This window comes from Myripristis murdjan, chromosome 5, assembly GCF_902150065.1.
Source record: "Myripristis murdjan chromosome 5, fMyrMur1.1, whole genome shotgun sequence".
NCBI lineage: Eukaryota > Metazoa > Chordata > Actinopteri > Holocentriformes > Holocentridae > Myripristis > Myripristis murdjan.
The window spans coordinates 24123015-24146129 of record NC_043984.1 but is presented as its reverse complement, the minus strand read 5'-3'; the positions used below and the strand labels follow the sequence as shown (position 1 = coordinate 24146129).

The following is a 23115-nucleotide window of genomic DNA, read 5'->3' as shown; positions in this document are numbered from 1 at the left end:
ATTGTGGGAAGAAGGCGCATGATGAGTGCTGGCAAAGACCCGAGTTGAGCGAACAGAATCTCTGTCTGATTGACTTTCAGCCAATGTGTTTGCATCCAAATTCCCTGAAGAAAATTTCAAACAAAGTTTTTAAATATCAGAAGAAAAAAGTAGAAAGAGCTTGTTTTTTCAGTGGCTCGGCTGAAGTAGAGGATCCAGCTTCTTCAATGTGGCTATGTCTAATCTAACTAATCTAATCCATCACAACATGGAAATAATGGAAATATTTTGCCCCTTTTCCACCAAAAAGTTTCACTCTTGGAAGAAAGTTCCCAGGGTAAAGCGAGAACCCTAAGTGCTCATGTGTTTGCATTGCCACCCCAAGAACAGCGACCTAAACACAAATAAGAAGGTTTCTTTTCATCCTGCGTGCAACTGAGAACAGCCACACAGCAACAATAGTCGTTATGTTCATAATTAGCTGATTACGCCTTTGATGCCCTGATGTCAATTTTGTTTTTAAAGAAGATACACTCCAAGGACAAAAATGAGATTGAGGACACTAAAAAAAAAAAAAAAAAAAGCTAGAGCTGAAAAAGGAAACTCTTTATGTGGAACAATGAGAGATCAAGAGCATGCATTTCTCTCAATTACAAACTGAACAATCGCTTGATGGAACAATCTTTTAATAACTTGTGAGTGACACCTCTGTGCTGCTTGGATCATTTATCAAACCAATCAGAGACATAAAGCGCTAAAACTCCCCAGAGTGGTCCCTACTTTGAATGCAGGGACCATTTTAGGGCCCATACACCCAAACTCCAGGGCCAAAAAGAGATACTGGTTCTTCTGGTGGAAACAGATGTCAGGTTTCCTGCTTCATCAAAAGGGTTTCTGTGTTCTGGGTACAGGCAATATTTGAAGAATTTGTATGTAATGAACCGGTTATGTTCTTCCCTGGTGTCAGATAATGCCATATTTCATGGTCTCATCTACAAAAAAAAAGAAATGAAAGAAATGCACTTGGTAATGATCAAACGCATGACCTAATAGATGCAACCACAATGGACACCTAGTAGCAGTTGTATGTAACAGCAGGAGTGACATTTCTGGGAGGTTGTAGTGGAAAGATATTTGATGGAGAGCCTTGTTAGTAGCAAAATGTCACCGTCTCATTATGCATTTGACAACTGTGTTTCCAGTAGGTATTCATCACATAATTTCTTTATTGACAAAAAAAAAAAAAACTAACAAGTGCAAAAATTTGACATTGAGAACATTTTAACCAAATTTGCCATTTCCATTCAGCCTTTCTGATTCGATACGTCATGATTCACATGAAAACATCTGAAAGGAAAACCAGCTGCTGAATAGGCCCATTCTGTGCGCATTTAAAAAGAGATTTGACTCAATTTCAAAACAATTCCCAATGCCGTAGTGCGTGAAAGACACTCCATTGTACCGTCTACCGTGGGTTGTGGACGGGAACTGACGGCTGACGACACCCGTGGGTTGTGGCTGAGGCACGGAAATGAATACGGCGGTGTTGCCACTCCACAGGCTGCGCCAGGTTTTGATTGGCCTCAATCCACGTCAATCAGTCTCAGGCACATCTCCCCCCCCAATCACTGTCAAGTAACAAGAGGGCTGATTGTACGGCGGATTGATGGTGATTGAGAAGAAGAAGGAGGAGGAGAGGGAGAAAGAGAGAGAGAGAGAGCGAGAAACCATTAACCTCCCTCCCCATCTCGCCATCTTTTCTAACCCTATCAGTCTGCTCTATCGCTCCATCCTTTGGGAAAAGACAGCAGAGTAAAACATAGAGAGAGATGAGAGGAAGACAGAGCTATCTAGTGACAGCTAGACTTCCATTAGGACCGATAGCATCACGCCAAAGACAAGTGTCTGAGCACACTTTTTTTGCTGGTACACATACACACATACACACACATGCTCAATTACAAAAGGAAGACTGGGAGAGAGAGGTAGGATAGGAAAGAGCGTAGGGACAGAAAGAAGCTGAGAAATGGCCGGAAAAACGATATAGAAACAGGAAAATGGAGGAGCCACCAATGAGAGAAAGTAAGAAAGAAAGAAAGAGAATGACGGGGTCAAGGTCAGATATGAAGACACATGGAAAACCATTTCTCGGGCAAATGATGGCATCTTGGTCTGTCTCCCCACATAGCTGCCACTTTCAGAGGGAATCAAACATCATTTCTCTGCCTTTCTCTTCCTCCTTTCCATCAAAAAAAGGAGGGGAGGAAAAGGAGAAAGTGAAATTTCTCTCAGCATTTCTCAACACATGACCTTGGGATTGGACCCCCATTAACTGCCAGAGGTACCAGAAACTCGGAAAGAGAGAGAGAGAGAGAGAGAGAGAGAGAGAGAGAGAGAGAGAGAGAGCAAACAGAGAGGTCTTACTAGGGAGGTCAAATATTTCCCTCCCAGTGTCTATTATTCAAAAGTACACCAGGGAATAAAAATTACAAGAAAAGTGTACTGTAGAAAGGTCTTCTCTCTCAGTTCAGTTCAACTGAGGTCAACTTTATTGGGGTGACTGTTAAGAAATTTGAATATCCCACAAACAGTTTAAACATACAAATAATATTGAGATGACACATTATTTGACTTGAAAGCATGTGCAAAATATAAATATATACAGTAGATATTAATAATTTAAATACATATTCATTGGGTAGAGGGATACTACTGTATTACTCGATGCTGTTCACAAATCACCCTTGTGGTTTTACTGGAATTTGGGCCTCTCTCACACACCCTTCACACACAAACAACTGAAACAGTCAGACAATCATATTGCTGACACAAGTACTTGTACAAGTGTGCACTTATCAAAGTAAGGAATCACACACACACACACACACACACAGTCTGAGAGCAATGCTGGATGCCCCTTGTGCTTGCCAGTCCAGTCCACACCATCGTGTGACATGTCTGGGAATGAAACACCCCGCCTCAGAATCTGGCCAATGTCCTGCACAAACCCCTGCAAAACCCAACCTCTCCTTTCTTTCTTTCCTCATAGACGCCTGTTGGATTTATTTAAAATCTCCAGGCCATCAAATTTATTTCCTCGTCATATAGGAGCAACAAGCTAGCCTTTGAAATGGAAGTCAGCTGCAGGTTACAGGCTCACAAACAGGAAAGAAAAACAGCTCTGAGGTTCTTTGGTGTGGAAAACAAAGGAGAAAATGGTTTACAAATGGTGACGCTGGTTCTGGATGAGAAGTGAGGAACAGGGTTTGTATACACTATACATGCAGAGAGAAATAACAGGGACCTCTCTCTGTGTGTGCATGTGTGTGTGCATTGATCATTCTCACCACTGGCTGTGTTTCCTCTACATTTAGCTTCATCATTGTTCGCAAGAGACAGTATAAAACTGGGAATTCCTGCCTCAAAAGCAGAAGGGACATCTGTTTGTGAACTTTGATATGCCTCCTTCAAAGTGTCAGTCTGTTCAACGTCCACCAGGTCAACGCATCACCACCTGTCTTCAGTGTTCAGCTATACCACACCTCCCGTTCCCGTTTAATGTGAGCCATACAGCGGCGTGGATGAAGTGCAGTTTTAACACTCAGGACTGTGAAAAATACATAACAACTGATGAGACAAATGTGTGATTGCACAGTTCACACATCCTCCAAGAACACTAGTTGTGAATGCATCACAAAAACAACACAAATATGGACAGCCGGACTGAGAAAATGATTCTCTAGCATGAATCTCACTGAATAGAGAAATAATAAAAATAATAACACAAAATATAATAAAATAAATGGTGTAAAGCAGAATAGAATAGAATCAAATAGGACAGTCATAGAGAGCTTAACAAAACTTCTCAGTGCTGACAACAGACAAAATCACCAATGCATCCCTGGCAGCACCAATGCTCCATGCTAGCACATTTCCATATGCCAAGTATTAGCAAAGAATAGTATATGACGAATATATGATCCGAAGTTAGACAACTGACCTTTTAGCAACAAAATATTAATTATCATTAACTCACCACAGCTGTTGCAGCCAGGCTTATTTTTGTAATTATTTCAGGTGAGCAACCGCATATTCATCTATCACACAGTAATTTGCCCACAGCATGTACTTCCTGTGTAAAACAGGGAAAGTAATTCCAGCTAGATCAAAAGTAAATGCTATTTTTGTCATGTTGTGAACATTTTTTTTTTTTTTTTTTATTGCTGTCTTACCTAAAAGGTCATAGCTAAACTGCATGCCTGTAATGATTATTTAGTATCTAGTGTTGGAGCTGCTTTAAGTTACCATCGTCTTCCAGTTGACATAATGAGTCACTTCTTATCACTCACCACATGAGCTCATGGTGGTGTATATACTCATCCAGAGACCAAAATGACTATTTTGGCTCATCTGCCAAAGGCAGGTAAACTGAAGAAAATTTACCCGCCAAAAGTATTTGTTACCAGTGTAGTGACCCCTGCTGGGCTGGTTTGGGGTTGGCTGAGCTCCTGGGCTGTCTGCAGGTGGGTCATCAGCTCACCTCAGGACACCTGAGGGCCCTGGTGTTCCCAGATTGTAAAAATCCTCACTGCAGCTAAGCTCTCTCACTCTCTCTGCTCTTTTCCACAGGCACCTGGCTGATTGGTTATGCTGCCTTAGTTTATTTTTCTACACCCTACAACACACACACACATCCCTCCCTCATGCACACTTACACTACTGACTTTACTGACATCCACATCCCACACTGAGTTAATTATTCTGAGTTTTTTTTTTTTTTTTTTTTAAAGATCATTATTTTTTGGCATTTCTGCTTTATTTGACAGTCACAGTAGAGAGAGACAGGAAAGGCAGTGGAGAGAGTGAATGACATGCAGCAAATGGCCTGAGGTGGGACACTGCAATCCGCCAGCATCTTGGGGCTCCTGTGTCATTCAGCCACCACCTCTCACAAGAACACCAACCTCACTGCCTTTTCTCTTTCTCTTCATGTTCTACTTTTGGCGGCTTGACACCACAAATGTTGTCACCACATATCTAATATCATGTAACACAGATGTGTCTTGCAACAAAAACAAACTGGGTAGAAAGCCCCGATAGTAGCAAGCAGCTTTGCTTTGATTGGCTGACGTCATGGTGAGTATGTTGGATAATGAGTCATATTAGTCTCAGTCGGTGCACATAAAAAACTCAGCAATGTAAACCTGGCCCAATGCTGTAATTTAAAATTATTTACCGGCGACCTCACAGGTGATCCCAATTTATCTACCCACCAAACCCAAAATTTGCCCATATTTGGCGAGTAAATGGTGTTAATTTAGCACCCTTTGCTCATAATTTAATGGGTTAATTGACCAATGGAAAAAAAAGGTCCGAAAAACTATTCTTTCAAGTGAGGAACTGGAGGGGAATGAAGCAGGCTTGTCACTGGAAGGGTAAAATCTCCACACCAGCTAAGCAAATATGGCTGGGGGAAACAATTTCTAATGTTAAGGTGAACACGGAACGAAAGGGAGGGCAGTGGAAAATGGATAAAGGAATCACTAATAAGAGACGGAGGCAGTGAGACAGAGGGAGGGAGCACTTTGAAGTTAAGACAGCGACTAAAGGGAGGACGGTGAGTAAATGAGTGCACAAATCTTGACATCTGCATTCATGACCGTACGCATCAGTACACGATTACCAGCGCAGAAGAGTGTGTGTGTGTGTGTGTGTGTGTGTGCGCTCAGTGCCGTATGGAGAGCGCTGTAGTGGTTTGAACTCATGTAATTGAGTGCCTGCCATACCTACATGACTACACCCCCACCTCCCTATTCGTAGTCACTGTACACCTGTCTCCGCCTCGCTGCACCAGCTCTATTAACATTTACATAACAATGACCTCCTCTTTGCTCACTGTGTGTGTGTGTGAGAGAGAGAAAGTGTGTACATGTGTGCATGTGCGAGTGGAAGTCTGCATGTGTGACTGGGTCATGTCTGTGTGAACATATAAGAGAGCCGATGTGTGCAGGAGTGTAAGCGCAGTCCATGCAAGTTTTCATTCAAGTCTCGCATAGTTGAGCCACTGAGCTGAATATACGAATCTTTAGTTACACTCATAAATCTACATGAATGGCTGGATGATTAGCGGGCTCGGCTCACGTACGACATAAGGAGAGGTGGGGAAAAAAGCGGAAAGAAAGGTTCCTTCTCTCCTAAATTCATTATCGGAGCGGAATGCGCCCACAACACACTTGTGGTTCTCTTTGTGTGGTAAAACAAAACATCAGCCGACGATGCCTGATGTTAAACTTGTTCATTCCAACCGTTTCGCAGTCAGCCGGAGTTTGATAAATGGTTTAAAATGAACCTTTCAGCTACTTAGTGCAGACTGATTAGCTGTGTATAGTTCACTAAATGTCAGTCTTGATTGATACAACCAGCTGCTTATTATGTATGGTGATGTCAGACTGTGCTAATGTGTTTGCTAACGAGATTGGCAGCGAACCAGTAATATGTGGATGTAAACAGATTGGTACACACACACACACACACACACACACACACACACACACACACACACACACACACACACAGGACTGATGTGTAACTATACCCTATGGGTAAGATATTACTTGATGAGGCCTTGTTCAGTGAGCCAACAGCACAATAAGAACCATTGTTTGCCATTGTAGGGATTCAAACTAACAGCTTGAGAATGGCACAAGCACTTTGTGTGTGTGTGTGTGTGTGTGTGTGTGTGTCTCCAGAGGCTCCTTGGAGGGTTGAGGGCTTTCGTGAAATGTAGAGTGGGAAATCTCTTTGAGATGCTGAATGGAAAATCAGACAATGGTGTTAGCCCACACACACACACACACGCGCACATGCACACACGCACACACACACAGATGTTTGACCGCAACTGCAGATTCACACAAAGCCGTGTAATGTGGGCAAATCGATGGACCCACACATAAACAAAGGTACAAAGGAGGAACATAAAGACATACATGTTTGCATGTGCACACATACTTGAAAAACACACACACACACATTCTTATAGCAGTTCTTGACACTTGAACAAAGGTTGCCTGACACACACACACACTCAAACACACACAATGCATCATCTCCCTGCACTGTCAAGCCTTCCAAGTCCTCTTCATGTATTTGCAGCCTGCTCTCAGGCCCTTGTCCACACCAGAGGAGATGAATATTCATGCTTTCAGCAGTGAACCAGCCCCACACACCACTCCACCATCATCTGCATGACTGCCATCAGAGAGACAAGGATGTGCACATGAGTCCAGTGTGTGTGCTTGTGTGACACTGAACAAACAACACTAAGACACAGTAACTGTGCACAGGCAGCCATGGCATCCAAGTCAGTCAGAGCTACATTCATGGCTAAAACGTGAGAAAGGAGCTGATTTGAGGACGGGGAGTCTTTACCGAGCCAGGACTCCATGAGATGCTGTCCTTAGACAACGCTGGGATGTGCCACTTTCTGCACAGAAGAGTGATATTTCTGTACATCTGCACACAGATGCAGATTTAGCGACAGACCAAAAAAAATCATAAATATTTGCTGTAAGACAATCACATTTTTAAACTAATAAAGGGACACATTTTCTGTAATCAGTAATCTTAATCTCAATTCAGCAGAGACAAAAACACAAGTGAATGCATGCACACACACACACACACACACACACACACACACACAAATGTGTTGCGTTCACGCGATGTTTGCACATAATATATAAATCTGTGTAAATATAAATGCAATACATGCGACACACCCTCAGACACAAATACATACCCCCCATCACTCACTCACTCTCACACACACACACACACACACACACACACACACACACACACACACACACACACACACACAAACATACACAGCAGGCCATCCTCTCCTGCTGTCATATCCTCCATTGATAATAATGACAGTGATGAATATAGCTGGAACAGAGCGAGTCATAAATCACTGGGCCTCGCCCCTAACTCTGACTCACCGCCTGGGCCTTCCTCTGTCTGTGGGTCTCTGTGTGTGTGTGTGTGTGTGTGTGTATGTGTGGGGGGGTGTTGGTGTGAGAGAGAGAGAGAGAGAGAAAAAAGGGAGGACTTGTCGTGGGCTACGCATCAGTGGATATGTCCACTGACACCTTAATGTGCTTGGCTTGTCGGAGGAACCCCCGCAGGCAGCCACGCACACACACACACACACACACACACACACACACACACACACACGCACACACACACACACGCACACAACAGATGTCTATCTGTGGGATTAGAGCAGGACTGTGTGTATCTATGTCATGAGAGAATAGAGGGGGAAAAAAGGAGCGTGTCTGCATTCCTCATATGAGCTTGCTTGCTTGCACGTGTGTGTATATGTGTGTGTGTGTGTGTGTGTGTGTGTGTGTGTGTGTGTGTGTGAGTGTGAGTGTGTGAGAGAGAGTGTGTCTAGGCCATGGAATGAATTCCAAGCTGGGTAGTGTTAAAGTACAGGGCTTCCACTGAACACCAACCCCCTGCCCCCTGTCTCAATCCCTCAATCCCCATCCCTCCGTTTCCCCTCAAACTGCCCCCGTATATCCACCCTCCCTCCTTCTTTCAATTCCACAATTTTCCACCTCTGTCTCCTGCGAGAGAGAGAGTGAGGCCGAGAGAGAGAGAGAGAGAGAGAGAGAGAGAGAGAGAGAGAGAGAGAGAGAGAGGGGATGGGGTAGCAATACTCAGGGAGGGATCATTAAAAACATGGGAATGGGATCAGTGGAAGGCAGTTGAGAGGGGTTACCCAATTTAGGCTTATATGGGAGCATGAGTGTGTGTGTGTGTGTGTGTCGTGGGTGGGGGGCGAGACGTGGATTTATAAAAGTAGGGATGGGGGGGCAAAGAGGGATGGATGGAGGGCAAAGGATAAAGACGGTGGGGTGGAGGGAGGGCTAGGGGAGGGGAACTGCCCCCCTACTCATTAGCGCTGGAAAAAGGGGGTTTAGTTAGATCTGGCAACCCCAACCCCCCTCTGCTTAACCCATGCCTGGTAACCATTAATGGGGATCAAACACACATGGAGGTGTGTGTGTGTACGTGTGAGAGAGATTGTGTATGAACATGAGGAGAATTTTGAAGAAAAGAGCGTGAAGGAAGGTGATGGAGAGAGAACGTCCTTGAACGGATATGTGACTGTGTCTGTATCTGTGTGTGTGTGTGTGTGTGTGTGTGTGTGTGTGTGTGCATGCACATGAGGTATACTATCATGTACATGCACACACACACATGAACTAGTGACTCTGTGTATAAAGTGTGTGCTTGTGGAGATTAAGTGGGCCAGCCAGGCCACCAAATCATCAAGACACACACACACACACACACCACACACACACATGCACACCTACTGTATTTACTCAGAATCTGGTACCCACATCTAATAAAGTTTACTTACATAGTTTGACCTAACTTCAACATATGTGAGGACCCTCAACATCACAGTTTGCACAGATGTTAGACAGATGTTAAACGGATGCTCTGATACTCTGACAATATCACCCACTGATAAGAGCCAATAGTGATTAAACTTATATCCACTTTTCTTATCTGAACCACTGGACTCGCTGAGCAGAAAGTGTATGGAGCACCACCTACAGAAACTTAGACTTCATCAACACAAAACCCAGTGAAAAAAATTACATCACAGTACTGTTGTGTGGTGCAGCAATGACCGCTCAGCACCAACATTTTCAAACACAAATCTCCATTTTTACTGCTTTAAACTCTGCAGCTCCAGCTGGTTCCATTCACCGGCCATCAGCCTTTAGTCCAGTAATTTTAGGCCAAAATTGGGGTCAACCTAGGACAAATTGCAAGAGAAGCAAACTCAACTGATTTTGTAACCTTGAATTGAAAGGTTACTATATAACAGTGAATTAAAAGGTTACTGTATATATAGTAACCTTTTAATTCACTGTTTAAATGCCTCTTCTGGCATTTATTCCTTATATTCCTTATTATCACACATCAAATCAGATAATGTGTGATATGCATGTGAAAACAGGATAATTCAAAGAACTTGTAATTGACTTTTTTTCTTGTCTTTGTGTGTGCAATCAACTTGTGAATTTTTATAGTGATATCTGAAAGTAAAATTTGGAACCCCTTTCCCCTGTGTGTTAAAAACAGTGTTTTTTGGTAATATGTGGTCATAAATAGGTGATTTTCAAAACTTTCCACCAATGGGATTTGATTTCTTGGGACTTTTTTTCCCTCACTCAGGACAAACTGAGGATACAAAATCAGTTGAGTTTTTTTTTCTCTTGCAATTTGTCCTAGGTTTTTTCATAAAATGACTGGACTACTTTGGCAAAAAGAAAGTCACATTTTATCGCCAGGCTTTGGCTTAGCAGGATACGAGGTTGTCAGGCAGAGCCAGCCTCACACATTCCCCACGAAACAGACTCGCATCTCAGCCTTTCAAATCAGATACTGTTTTCCCCAATTCACATCTATTATAAGAACGTTCAAATCATGTACAATACCCCCACCCCCCCAACACACACACACACACACACACACACACACACATCCCGTCTTCCTCCACTCACTGCACTAATGAGACAGAAAAACGAGGGGAGCAGCTGGGCCTGGGGAGCGACAGAGACGCGACACGCTCCCTCCTCCTGCTCCTCCTCCCTCCCCTCATCTCACCATCAAAGTAGACATGGTCCTCACCAGCGGTGGGGCTGGTAATGACCGCAGGCACACACACACACACACACACACACATACCCCATAGGTGACCTGTAGCTCTGTGCGTGTGTGTATAGTGTCTTGATTATTAGAGGATCGTCACGGCGGTAATTTGTGTACCTGTAGCTTGCAGTCGGTTAGGGTATGTGTCAATGTGTGTGTGTGTGTGTGTGGTGTGTGTGTGTGTGCATGTCTTGCTGTGTAATTACATCCAGTGGGGATGAGCTATGTAGTGATTGTACAGTGGGTAGGAAGAATAAGACACACAGTAACTAATGGCTAACAGGGCCAAAGTCTGCATCGGGTAGCTGGCACCACACTGCTGTGGAGGCTTGTTCTAACCTCATGTTTCTATGTGTGTGTGTGTATTTATGTGTGCATGCATGCACTGCTGGGCATGTGGGTCTACAAGGGCGAGGACATATGTAATTGGGTGTGTGTGTGTGTGTGTGTGTGTGTGTGTGTGTGTGTGTGTGTGTGAGTGAGTGTGTGTAAGCTAACAAGGCACTGCCTAGCCCCATGGCATCACTTTTGATAACTCCGGTATAGAGGTATGCTTCATATGGAGGCTAATGATGGGTAGGTATGAGGGCTGTGTGTGTGTGTGTGTGGGTGTGTTTGTGTTTACCACATGTAGAAAATCCAGATATGTATTCATATATTCAACAAATTTCATTCGGTCTATTTAGTGTCTTCATTTGGTTTGCATGTCAGATGCAATGTTGAATGCGGGGGATTTTTTTTGTGCATGTGTTGTACAGTTTGTGTGTAAGTGTGCATGTGTTTTCTGCATATTTGTGTGTGATAAACGCTCCAACTGGACTTACCTGTCGCTCAGTCAGTGTGTAGATGTACTGCTGGTCGGGGCTGAACAGCATATCTCTCAGTAAGGCACTTCCTCCCTCACTCACCGTTACCTTCTCATACAGCACCGCTGGACGGTTGGGACTCACGGAGTTCACCAAGATCTACCAAAACACAAAGAGGAAAAATGCACTTAGAAAACATATGGAAACACTCTTACAAACATAACTTACAAAGTGCTTCCAGGAATAAGTCCTTTTTGTTAAGCATTCCCAATTCCACGTCGGATTTGATGCCCTTCAGTACCTCAAACTCAAGTTCCAGGCAATGACCACATTTGCATGTGCATGAAAAATGTGAATATAACAGCAAAAAAAAAAGTGTGTATGTAAGCACAAACAGCAGCAGACAAAATATGCACAAGGTGGCTTAAACAAGTGGTTCACTTTGAATATCACTTGCATCCTGTTTTGTTTTTCTTACTTAGTAAATAATTTATTGCAGCAACAACATAGGTTATTACTGCAGCTGCAGGAAGTGTAAAATTATCTGCATTTTAGAAGGTGGGCATTCCTGCAGAAAGATTAAAAAACTGCTCCTCTGTGGGATCATATCAACAGCTTAATTGTACTGTTGACTTAATATAAGTACTGGAAGGCATTATGGCCAAAAACAGCCACTACTACAGATATTAAAGGAACATTTCACCTCAAGTTGCTTTTTTTATGTTTGTATTATTGGAGCCTTGCTTAGTACCAAATCTCCTTTGGGTTGGCCGTACAGCAAATGCTGTATAGAGTCATTTTGTTTGTCATTTTTGTCCTCTTCGGAACTCCAAAAGCTGATACCCTTTGACTTCAGCTGCTCTGGAGAAGGGTGCTATGGAGTTGTGTAGGCTATCGTCAGCGTTAGCTTGGTAGTGTTGGCCGTGTTGCTAGGGACGCCTGCTTTCTGTTGACATCACATCGCGCCGTGGGTAAACCCAGGAGTTTTTTCGGGGCCGCTCAGAGTCCCTACCCCGAGGCAGGGCCGTTTTTTAGCCCCTGTAAAGGTTCCTGAACTCTCTCTTTCGGGGTAGTTCCGGCGGTGGAGACACGCGACGACGGCCACGGCCCCGTAAAATTACCCCGAAGCTCCGGCGGTGGAAACGGGCCTTTTGCCTGCATTACAACTGTCATGGGGGTGAGTAGATAATGAGTAAATTTGCATTTCTGGGTGTGAAGTGTTCCTTTAAGAGATGCTTGCACAGAGACATTACTGACTGGGTAACAGTATTACTGTAACAATAGGAGGCGTAACTATTGAACTGGTATAGCTGGGAGGAGCTTTTGGACATACAACTCAAACCGAAAGAATGACAAAGGCAGCTTTTACAGAAATATCGACTCCCTGCGTGAAGTGCAGCAGAATAACAGCAGGCAATTGTCTTTCACTTTCAATGGAAACTTAATCACCCAGTACACCTGTAGACAAATACACCCATTTGTATCGCAGCGCACGCACACGCATGCACACAGACACACACACACACACACACGGACACTAAAATTTTCTTTGTGAGCTATGGCGAATAATTTGCCCAGATATGGAAAGTAATGGTGCAGATACAAGATAGGAGATTGGCTGGGTGGAATGGCTGGGAGCCAAAGTCATCTCAGCAGCAAATGAAAAGCACAGAGCAACGGGGGAGGGGGGGGAGGGCAAGTATCAGCACTCCATTACCGAGCTTTGTCGTCTCGCACCGCTATCAGCCCACAGTGACAAGGAAGGGACAGCAGGCAATGACTCGCTGGAAAATGATACTGAACGTACGCGCGCATGCACACACACACACACACACACACAGATAAAAAGATGCACCACAACAGATGCAAATACACAGACAAATAGGTTTGCACACACATAGATGCGTAATGATAGATGCAAACACACACACACATAGACAGACAATGACAGATGCATTCACTAATATGTGCTTTGATAGATATGCATGAGCGTGTGAGTTCAAGCACGCGCGCGCACACACACACACACACAGGCTCTATGCAATGAAAGTATTTATTTACAATCTCACTAAAAGAAACCAGGGCAACAATCCCATTATCTCTCTCTGTGCACGTGTGTTTGTGTGAGGAAGAGAAAGAGAGAGAAAGATGGAGAGATAGAGGGAGAAAAAGAGCTCGTAAGGCTGTGATAAAGCGCTGGAGATGAGAGGAAATATGGATGTTATTATCTGGATAATGGGCCCGTAAACAAAGGATACATTTCATTCACGGATGGCTCGTATCTAGACGAGCACGCGGCACACACACACACACACACACACACACACACACACACACAGCAACATGGTTATAAGTACAGACAACGAGAGTGGGAAATGCAGGCACTGTATGCGGATACACTCATGCACACTTTTCTCTCTCACTCACTCTCTCTCTCACACACACACACACACACACACACACACACACAACGGGTGAGCGAATGAAGACAGAATGCAGAGAGGAGGAGCAGAGAAATTGTTTGTTTTTCCCTCTATGGGCTCCCAGCATGAAGAAGAGGGCAGATGCATGGGTCATATCTCTCTCTCTCTCCCTCACTTTCTCTCTCTCTCTCTCTCTCTCTCTCATTGTGTCTGTTTCTGTCTCTCTCTCTCTATCCCTCTCTCTCACACACACGCATACATACAGACACACACACAGACACAGAGACATTTGGGTTGGCAGCCACATCTATTTCTGGGACAGACACCCAGGTCCAGATGACTGGCTAATGACCAGTCCAAACCTTGACTGGTTTTGGGCTTGGACACACACAAACCCACACTGAATAATGCATAACACACAGAATAACAGGTACTCTGCCTCTCTGTCCCCCTCTCATCTGTCAGTCTGTTCATCTGCTTGCTTCTCTATGCATCTTCCAGTGTATAAAGCCACAGATGTACAGATGCCTGTTTCATCATTGTCACACCTCGTCCATTACTGGTTCAAACATAACAGTAAAAAAAAAACACGGCCTCAAACACTCGCCAACGGCAACACACCTCGTCTTTTGAGCTAGCACTCTACCCTGGCTCAAATGTAAAATACACCTTTTTCCCATCTCCAAATCAGTCTGTCTTTTTCTGTCTCTCTCTCTCTGAGGACAGTGGAGAAAAAAAAGGTGTGGGGAAAGTGAGAAAGAGAGAAAACAGGGAGAGGGGAGAAGGAGAGGGGAGGTGACGTGTGAAAACAACGGGTAATAAATCGCCTCAAATCAATTTATTCAACAGGCGCTCTCTGGCCAAGAGGAGCCAGAGCGGGGAGAAGCAGGGAGAAATCGAGGGACTCTGGAAGCCGATACGGAAGAGATGCATGGCTGAACGGGTGGATGGACGTATGGATGAATGGAGGGGAGGGAGGGAAGAGTGGAATACATAAGCAACATTTGTCTAATCGAATTATTTAGAGCAATTCTGCCTGGGAAGCAAGGGGTAAAATCTAATAAACGGGTTAATAGGGGAGAGCCATACATTTACCAGGGTTTAAAGGTTGCTACTATAGATGGGCTGTATGTGCTTGACAAGCATGTGTATGTGCATGCATGTGCTTGTGTGCAATTTTGTATGCATGTGCATATGCGGATATAGATTTTCACACTGATGTGCATGCATGTTAACGCACATGGGTGGGTATTAGCAAGTGCATGTCTGCTTCTCTATGCATTTCTACATGTTTTCACGTGCGTGCAAATGTGTGCGTGTGCCTTCCCAAATATCAAGAAATCAATTCAAGTCCGTGAGCGATGAAAGCAGACACTGGCGTTAACCCATCGTCTCCTCCGTATTGCTTGGCTTTCCGTTAAGTGCTTGATGGATGGGTCCGGAGAATGATGCTGTGCTTGTGTTTCCAGGAGAGGCCCATTTCTACTGTCTTGTCAACATGGTTAATGTAACATTAAGAGAGATTTTAAACGCATTAGAGGGCCTGCGTTAAGTAAAGATGAACTTCAGTAATGAGACGGAGAGACAGGGGAGAGAAAGAGAGAACAGACTAAGACAAAGTGGGGTCAAATAAGAGCAAAACCAAGAAAGACGCTGAGAGACACAAAGAGAGAAAGTGACATAAGAAAAATGGCAGAGCAAAGAGTCAGTGAAGGACAGAACAAACAGAGTCAGAAGTGTGTAAGAGAAGGGGATAACAAGGCGTGAAACTCACAGGGAAGAAACAGAGGATAAATAAATGAGTAATAAACTGACATAAAAGAGGGAAAAAAGAGGACCGCACTCTCTCTCTACCTCCACTGTGGCCCTGATGTAATATACTGATTTCACCATGCTTTTTCATGAGAGTGCTTCTTTAACATTTATATAGTTTATCCCCCTGTTACCCTTTCTTTAACTGATAAAACTTTTATTTTGACTACCATTAGGCTTTCTATCTATCCAAATGCCTGAATTTTCTTTACAATGAGGCACTATTTAATTTAAATAATAATCATAATCATCATCATCATTATCATCCAGCAAAATAGACACAATTATTATTGAGTTCACCTCCAAACACATGGAAAAAAGACCAACTTTTACATCTGAATATTGTACGGCATCTATGCAAGTTAAACATATCATAAACAAACGCTGGAAAATCGTAGAATGTGACCCAAGCTTGAATCATTTGTCAGCCTCTAGACTTCGTTTATGCTTCACGAGGCAGAAATGTTAGAGACAGCGTTGTCAGCTCCATGTCGTATATGGAAATTATAGATGTGGAAAATGTGCACACTGTTCAAATACATTTGATACGTGGACATGTAATCACCCCCACACAGGAAAGAAATGTAATATAAAAGAATTTATTAACTGCCCCTCGACACGTGTCACTTGCGTCTTGAAATGCCCGTGTGGTTTCATATACGTGTCGGCCAAACGGAGCGCCGTCTGAAGCTGAGATTTGCTGAGCACAAGGCGGTCATTAGAAATGGCGACATGGACTATGCCATTGCTAGGCAGAAAAAGCATAGGTCTATTACGACCCTCAAATTTATTGGCATTGAAAGATTTCGACCCAATCCAAGAGGGGGCAATTTGATTAATAAGCTCTTGAGAAGACAGGCATTTTGGGTCCATGAATTGAACACAATTGAACCTCCTGGACATAATGATACACAGGATCTGAGCTCTTTTCTGTGATATGAAAACATTAATTTACACCTCTCCCTACAGGTAACTTGGGCCCTTAGGGAGAGATGAGCCACTACGTCCCCCTACCATTCACCCTCCTATTTAGTGATGTACAAGGACAGCAGTAGGGCTCATTATTTATTATTCTTATGAAATTTAGCCCATCCTGTTTATCCATCCAGTTGTATTTGGTTACGTTCTATATGGAGAGGGTTAGTCAGTTCTCTAATTGAACCTAAAGCATGGGAAATGGGATGATTCTTGCAACTCTATCCTATACTAATCATGTTGTTTTTTGAAAAATGTAAATTTGTGGAACAATGTCATGGGTTTTGTAATATGATTCACCTTTTTATAAAAAATGCTGAAAAGCTTTGAAAAATAAAAAAAAAAATGTGATGGCTGTTCATGTGTCTGATATGTATTTATCACACCTGTGACCACTTAATAACGCTGAGCGAACTCGAGGAAGCAACAGGCGAAACGCCCTGCCCGCTTCTAATAAAGTTACAGTAAATTCATTTCAGACGGTGGTGGTTAATTTGTTTTCACTGAGATGCTCCTGCAACAGACCAGCGCCTGATTGCAAATGCTGGCTGTGCACGGGGAGTCCTGTTCACAAAAAATAATAATAACTTTGTTAAATTGTTGGCACTGCTTTTAAGGGCATATTACCTATGTAACAGACACACAGAGTAACAGTCACAGCATGCATGGATAATCCTGATTACGTACATGACAGTTTTGATTAATGTGCAGTTCATGTACATAATTTAATCTAGGAGATTTTTAGAGGAAGAAGGATTCAAAATAAAATAAAAATAGTACTGGTTTTATTCAAAATTGCAATATTTATGCAGGATAATACACACATATTCCTGAAACCCTGCATGATCCCCTGCACCAACACAACAAACAAGTGAAATAAAGAGAGAGGCCATCAACACACTGAAACAGTCCCAACCACCTTCTTGCTCCAGCCAGATTATCCAACATCCTTTTTTTTTCTATATCTGCTCTCTCTCTCTCTCTCTGTGCATTAACCCTCCAACCTCCCCAGCCTCCCCCCCTCCTCCAGCTACCCACCCAAAAGCCCCTAATGCTGGGGGTTTATCTGTGCCAGGCAGGCCTGGTTAGCTCTGATAGACACAGAGGATAGGTAGCTGGTGATAGGGAGGCTGGGGATGAGGGGGGGTAGAGTCGTGTGATAAGACACTGGCACATCAATAAGAATGATGCCTGTCATGGCCGCAAGTGACAACTGATGGAGCTCGTATACATGATATCGGAAAGGAAGAGGGCATGGGGGGCGCAGGGGTGCACTGCAACTGGCTGCTGGGCTTTGCTGCGTTTCTGTGAAGCTGGATCATCGACTGTCGGCCTTAAATTGAAAAGTTGTCATGCGGGGGTGAAATTAAGGGAATGAAAGCAGAGAGTTGGAGAGGAGGAAGAAAAAAGATGGAAGGAGGGGACGGGTGAAGAAAAGAGAGAAGGGGGGATGAATGAAGGGTGAGGAGATAAAAGGAATGCCACTACAAATACATCGATTACTTCTGCTACACACAGAAATGATGTTTATTCAAAGAGCACTTAGGCAAACAAGTGCTTTGCGAGGTAAATACAAATGAAAAGAGGGAGAACAGGGAGGAAAGGAGCAGGTAGAGGGACTCCAGCATTCCATATGTAGGCCAGGAGAATGGAAGTGACCCAGGTGTTCCCAGTTCTGTCTGAGAGTCGAAACACATCAGCATGAGAACGCCGCTTTGCTAATGGCTTTGATGTTTCAAAAAAGATCTGGAGATGGGGCGCAGTGTGTGTGTGTGTGTGTGTGTGTGTGTGTGTGTGAAAATGAAACATACTTGGTGCACTAATGACACGTATGAACACACACACACACACACACACACTCTACCTTTATAGAGGGGCAGACTTGACATAACTAGGTCTACCCATGCATAATGGTAGCAGGCCTCACATTCCTGCCTTTGATGTGGAGGGGGCCCCGGTGTGTGTGTGTGTGTGTGTGTGTGTGTGTCTGTTAAAGTGGGGCCCTACTTAAGTGTGGAATTCAGCACGGCCCCTCTCCTGAACAAAAGGAAATGAAGGAGAGCAGCGAGGGAGCGATGAACAGACGAGAGAAAAGAAAGTAGCGGGGTCCTCGACACAGGGCTGTGGAAATGAAGTGGTGAAGTGAGTGACACGACAAGACTGAGCAACACATGACAAGCTCCTTCTAAAGGAACATAAAGTTGATACCCTAACTTGAGATCCAGTGACATTAAAAAAAAAATGCATCCGGCCAATTTAGACCAGGATTAAATCAGTAATATTAAACATTTAAGCAGTTATTTTGAATAAACACGATTCGAACATTTAATCAGAAATACTTCATTGATCCCGAGGGGAAATTGAGTACAAGATGCCATAGGATTTTGACATCAATAAATCATTACCACAGTGACTTTACCATAAACACCTGCCTTTTGCTTTGTGTGCTGCCTAGTTTTATTTTCTGTTGCCCTACGGCTCAAGGGGAGATTGTTTTCTGGCACAAAACAGGGATGAGGGTGAGTTTTTCTCACTTCAATTAGTGAAGCTAGTGTAAGGCCAGCAGAAAAATGACCTCCAACACATCCTTGTCAATAAAACTAAAGAGAAACTGTTTGACCAAAGAAGTATCCTCAACAGAAAACAACAGGGTTTATGGGAAATGTGATCTAAGCCTACCAGCACTGGCTAAGCTATGGTCCCACTGCATGAGGTGATTGAGCCAAGGTATCACAATTAATCAGGTAAGGCTGATACAGCCTGATAATCTATTATCAGGACTAATTAAACTGCACTTGACATGACTTCACCTTTGAAAATACTGCAGCCACACTACCCAAACACACCGCAACATCAGATTGACTGGGATTATTTCACACACACAGCCTTATATCGGGCAAACTACTCAATGACAGCTTCACATGCCTCATATCCTCTCTCACTCTTTCAGCTGTCTTATCTCTCTATAATACCAGCGTCCAGATAGAGGAATGAAATCACTCTCATCCTATCGGGCTGTGGGCTCGGAAGAACTTGAGCAACAAGCAAAACAAATCTGTCAATTAGGCTTGAATGAGACGAGTCTCAAGTGGAGCCACTGGAAAACCACTTTTTGTCTCTTGCTGTCTCTCTTTGTGTGTGTTTGTGTGTGTGTGTGTGTGTGTATTAGTGCTGAAAATTATTCACTTATTATCCTGATAACCGAAAATTCTTTAGTCCTATATCAAGTAAAATGCCGAACAATTGCTTACATCAGCTTCATCGTGATCACTAAGACAACATTATTTTTTTCTACTTGTATCAATGCAAAAAGTAATACTTTTTTTTTTTTTTTGGAGCTACCAGTCAGACTAAGGAAGCAATTTAAAAACATCAGTTTGGGCTCTGCTAACTTCCACTGAGCATTTCTCATCATGTTGGACACTTCATGGACTAAATGATTAATCAAAGAAATAATTGGGAATGAAACTATTCGTTAGCAGACCTAGTGCATGTGTATGTGTGCGTGTGTGTGTGTGTGTGTTGTCAGACAGTGGTCAGCCAGTTACATCAGGAGAGTGCTCTTGTGTCATTACCGTGCATAAATAAAGGAGGACAGGGCCACTTCTGCAGCACGGAGCACTCAGCCTATACGGTCTCTCAGCAAAGTGAGCTGCAGTGCACTCTGTCTTGTGATCCACTGTTAGTAAAAGTGAGAGCAATCTTTTCACTGGCAAGACTGTTTTGATGCAATAAGGCGTTATATTTAGCCAAGAAAGGCGTTCTTACAGCCGTATAAACCCTCCTCTCTCTCTCAGATAGCTCCAAGGTGGTGTGTGTATGGTCGAGTGGTCAGAAGCTGGGAGCAGATGGAGCATCACACATGACTGACCGCCGTGCTCCTTCTATGGGGCAAATCCCCCCACCCCTCCGCCCACCACCACCCACACATACACACAGAGACAGTATATATAAGCACGGCAGTCACACTCACTCACACATACACTAAACATATACCATATGTGGGTCAGACCGTCCGAGACCAAACAGCCTCTCTCTTCCCACGAAAAAAAAAGACACAGAGTTATGGTGACAATGATGGAGCAGGCGTGCACTCATACTCTCTCTCCCTCTCTCTCTCTCACTCACACTCACACACAAACACACACACACACACACACACACACACACACACACACACACACACAGTGGAATGTCAGTGTGTCTGATATCAGAACACAGTGTGTGTCTGAGGCAGGTTATTTTAAGGTGTAGGGAAGGAGAGCAGATGCAAACATTGACAAAGCCTTCTCTCTCTCTCTCTCGTTCCCTCACTCTCTCTCTCTCCCATTGTGTGTGTGTGTGTGTGTGTGTGTGTGTGCACGCAGAGGAAGAGGAAGTCCTGCTGTGGTGAAGAGACCTTGAAGAGGCCTACTTGAGATGATGATGGAGAGAGAGAGAGAGAGAGAGAGAGAGGGAAGGAGGATTTGGAAAGATAGCAGTCTGTTTTTTCTCTTCGCTTTCTGTAGTAACACACATTCAGTGTCACAAATAGCATCTCTGTCTCTCTCTCTCTCTCTGTGTCTCTCTCTCTGTGTATCTCTCTCTCTCTCTCTGTCTCTCTCTCTCTCTGCAGTAGTACACAATTGTCCTGTTATTTAGTGTGGAGAGTGTGTGAAGCATTGCTGGGTCTTTTGGAGGATAATGTGCTACAGTACTCAGATGACTGTTTTGTGGTAACCAGGACCCTACTGCATCAGTTTTTCCAACTCAACTGATGTTTTATGTAGTTACCTTCTCAAATAAATGAGCCATTTCTTACTTTACATTGATATTTATCCTAACCGTTCTGCTGGCAGCAAAACACATCGAAATAAAATCCCTGACCGTTTCTGCGCATTGGCAGGTTTACTGTGGATTGCACCTGTGTTTAGCTCAGCAAACGCTACTGGCAGAAACAAAGACAAAGGCAGTGATAAGCAGCATGCACGAAGCATCGTAAAGCCTTCTGTTTTTAGTAAGAAGTCCTCTAATGTGTTACTTTTAAGGGCAGTAGGACTGTAATGTAGCAAGTCACTTTTAAAACTAAATTTCCCCAATACCACTGTTCTATTATCACTGTTACGTTAAAGTGATGAAAATATCTTAATATCAGGATGCTTTTACACAGCACAGATGCTCCTATCCTAAATCTATCATGGCTGTCAATTGTTCCTTTTCTAAAATTTGCAACAAGGAGCAAATAAAATCTGGCAAAACAGAACATGAATGAATCGGGAGCAGCAGAAAAAAGCAGAAAAAGAAAATATGATAGACATTTGATTCATCTTATACCAGAAGCGGTGAATTTCTAAGTGGTGTTTTTGAACCCCCATTTGAAGCCGGTTGAGTGCCTGAACAAATTCGATCAAAGTTACTGAAGCTTGAATCGAGCCCTCCTCGACGAGTTCAAATATTTGGTGCTGTAATCCAGAATGCTCTGTCCTACTGGGTGACTTGCTGTGCCAACTCTGTTATTGACTGGTGCTGGAATTCATCCTCCTGTCTAACACAATGGTTATTCATGTGTGAGCTTGTGGCCTTTCACCAGCACGGCTTAGGAAAGGTCACACACACACACACACACACACACACACACACACACACACAAATACTCAAGACGGTGACAGCCACAGCCACACAAATATATTAGGAATGCCCCAGAATTCATCTGATATTGACCAAAAATCCTGGATCGGGATTCAGTGACACCAAAACACACAGAGTGCTTGGTGTTTGGAAGGGTGCACTTGATTTATTGTTTTTGGACCATTCAAGATGTCTTTTGCACTGGGCAAGGATGAATGAATAAATAAATAAATAAATAAATAGATAGATAGACAGAAAAATAGCTTAAAATAATCTAACTTTTTTAGTTCATGTGCATGCCAAAAATTGACCCCTTTTAAGAGGGAAAATGCTTATTTTTGTAAGAGAAAAGTTATTGTTCATTTTGCAGCTGTATTCAAAAAAGGGTTCAGCATCAAATTGTTACAAGGTACAGTGGTCCCTCGTTAATCGCAGGAGTTACGTTCTAAAAATAACCCACAATAGGCGAAATCCGCGTAGTAGTCAGCTTTATTTTTTACAATTATTACCTATAGATGTTTTAAGGCTGTAAAACCCCTCACTACACACTTTATACACTTTTCTACCACAGGCATTATCATTTTCTCACTTTTCTCTCTTGTTTAAACACTCTCAAAGTTCAAACCTTCGTAGAAAAATAAGTCCAGTAAAAAATAAAAAAAAAAAAAGCATGCAAAATTGCACCAAAAAAAATCCGCGAAACTGCGAGGTAACGAAAGGTGAACCGCGTTATAGTGAGGGACAACTGTATCTGCTGATACTCA

The 23115-nt window shown here is 43.3% G+C and overlaps 1 protein-coding gene across 1 annotated transcript in view; it reads right to left on the bottom strand.

The window, feature by feature from the left end:
• plxna1b (plexin A1b) overlaps window positions 1-23115 on the bottom strand; it is a 226067-nt gene that overhangs the window by 112116 nt on the left and 90836 nt on the right. The window contains exon 4 of the mRNA XM_030051792.1: window positions 11553-11693. Within this exon, the coding sequence (XP_029907652.1) occupies window positions 11553-11693 (141 nt within the window). The remainder of the gene's footprint in view (window positions 1-11552; window positions 11694-23115) is intronic.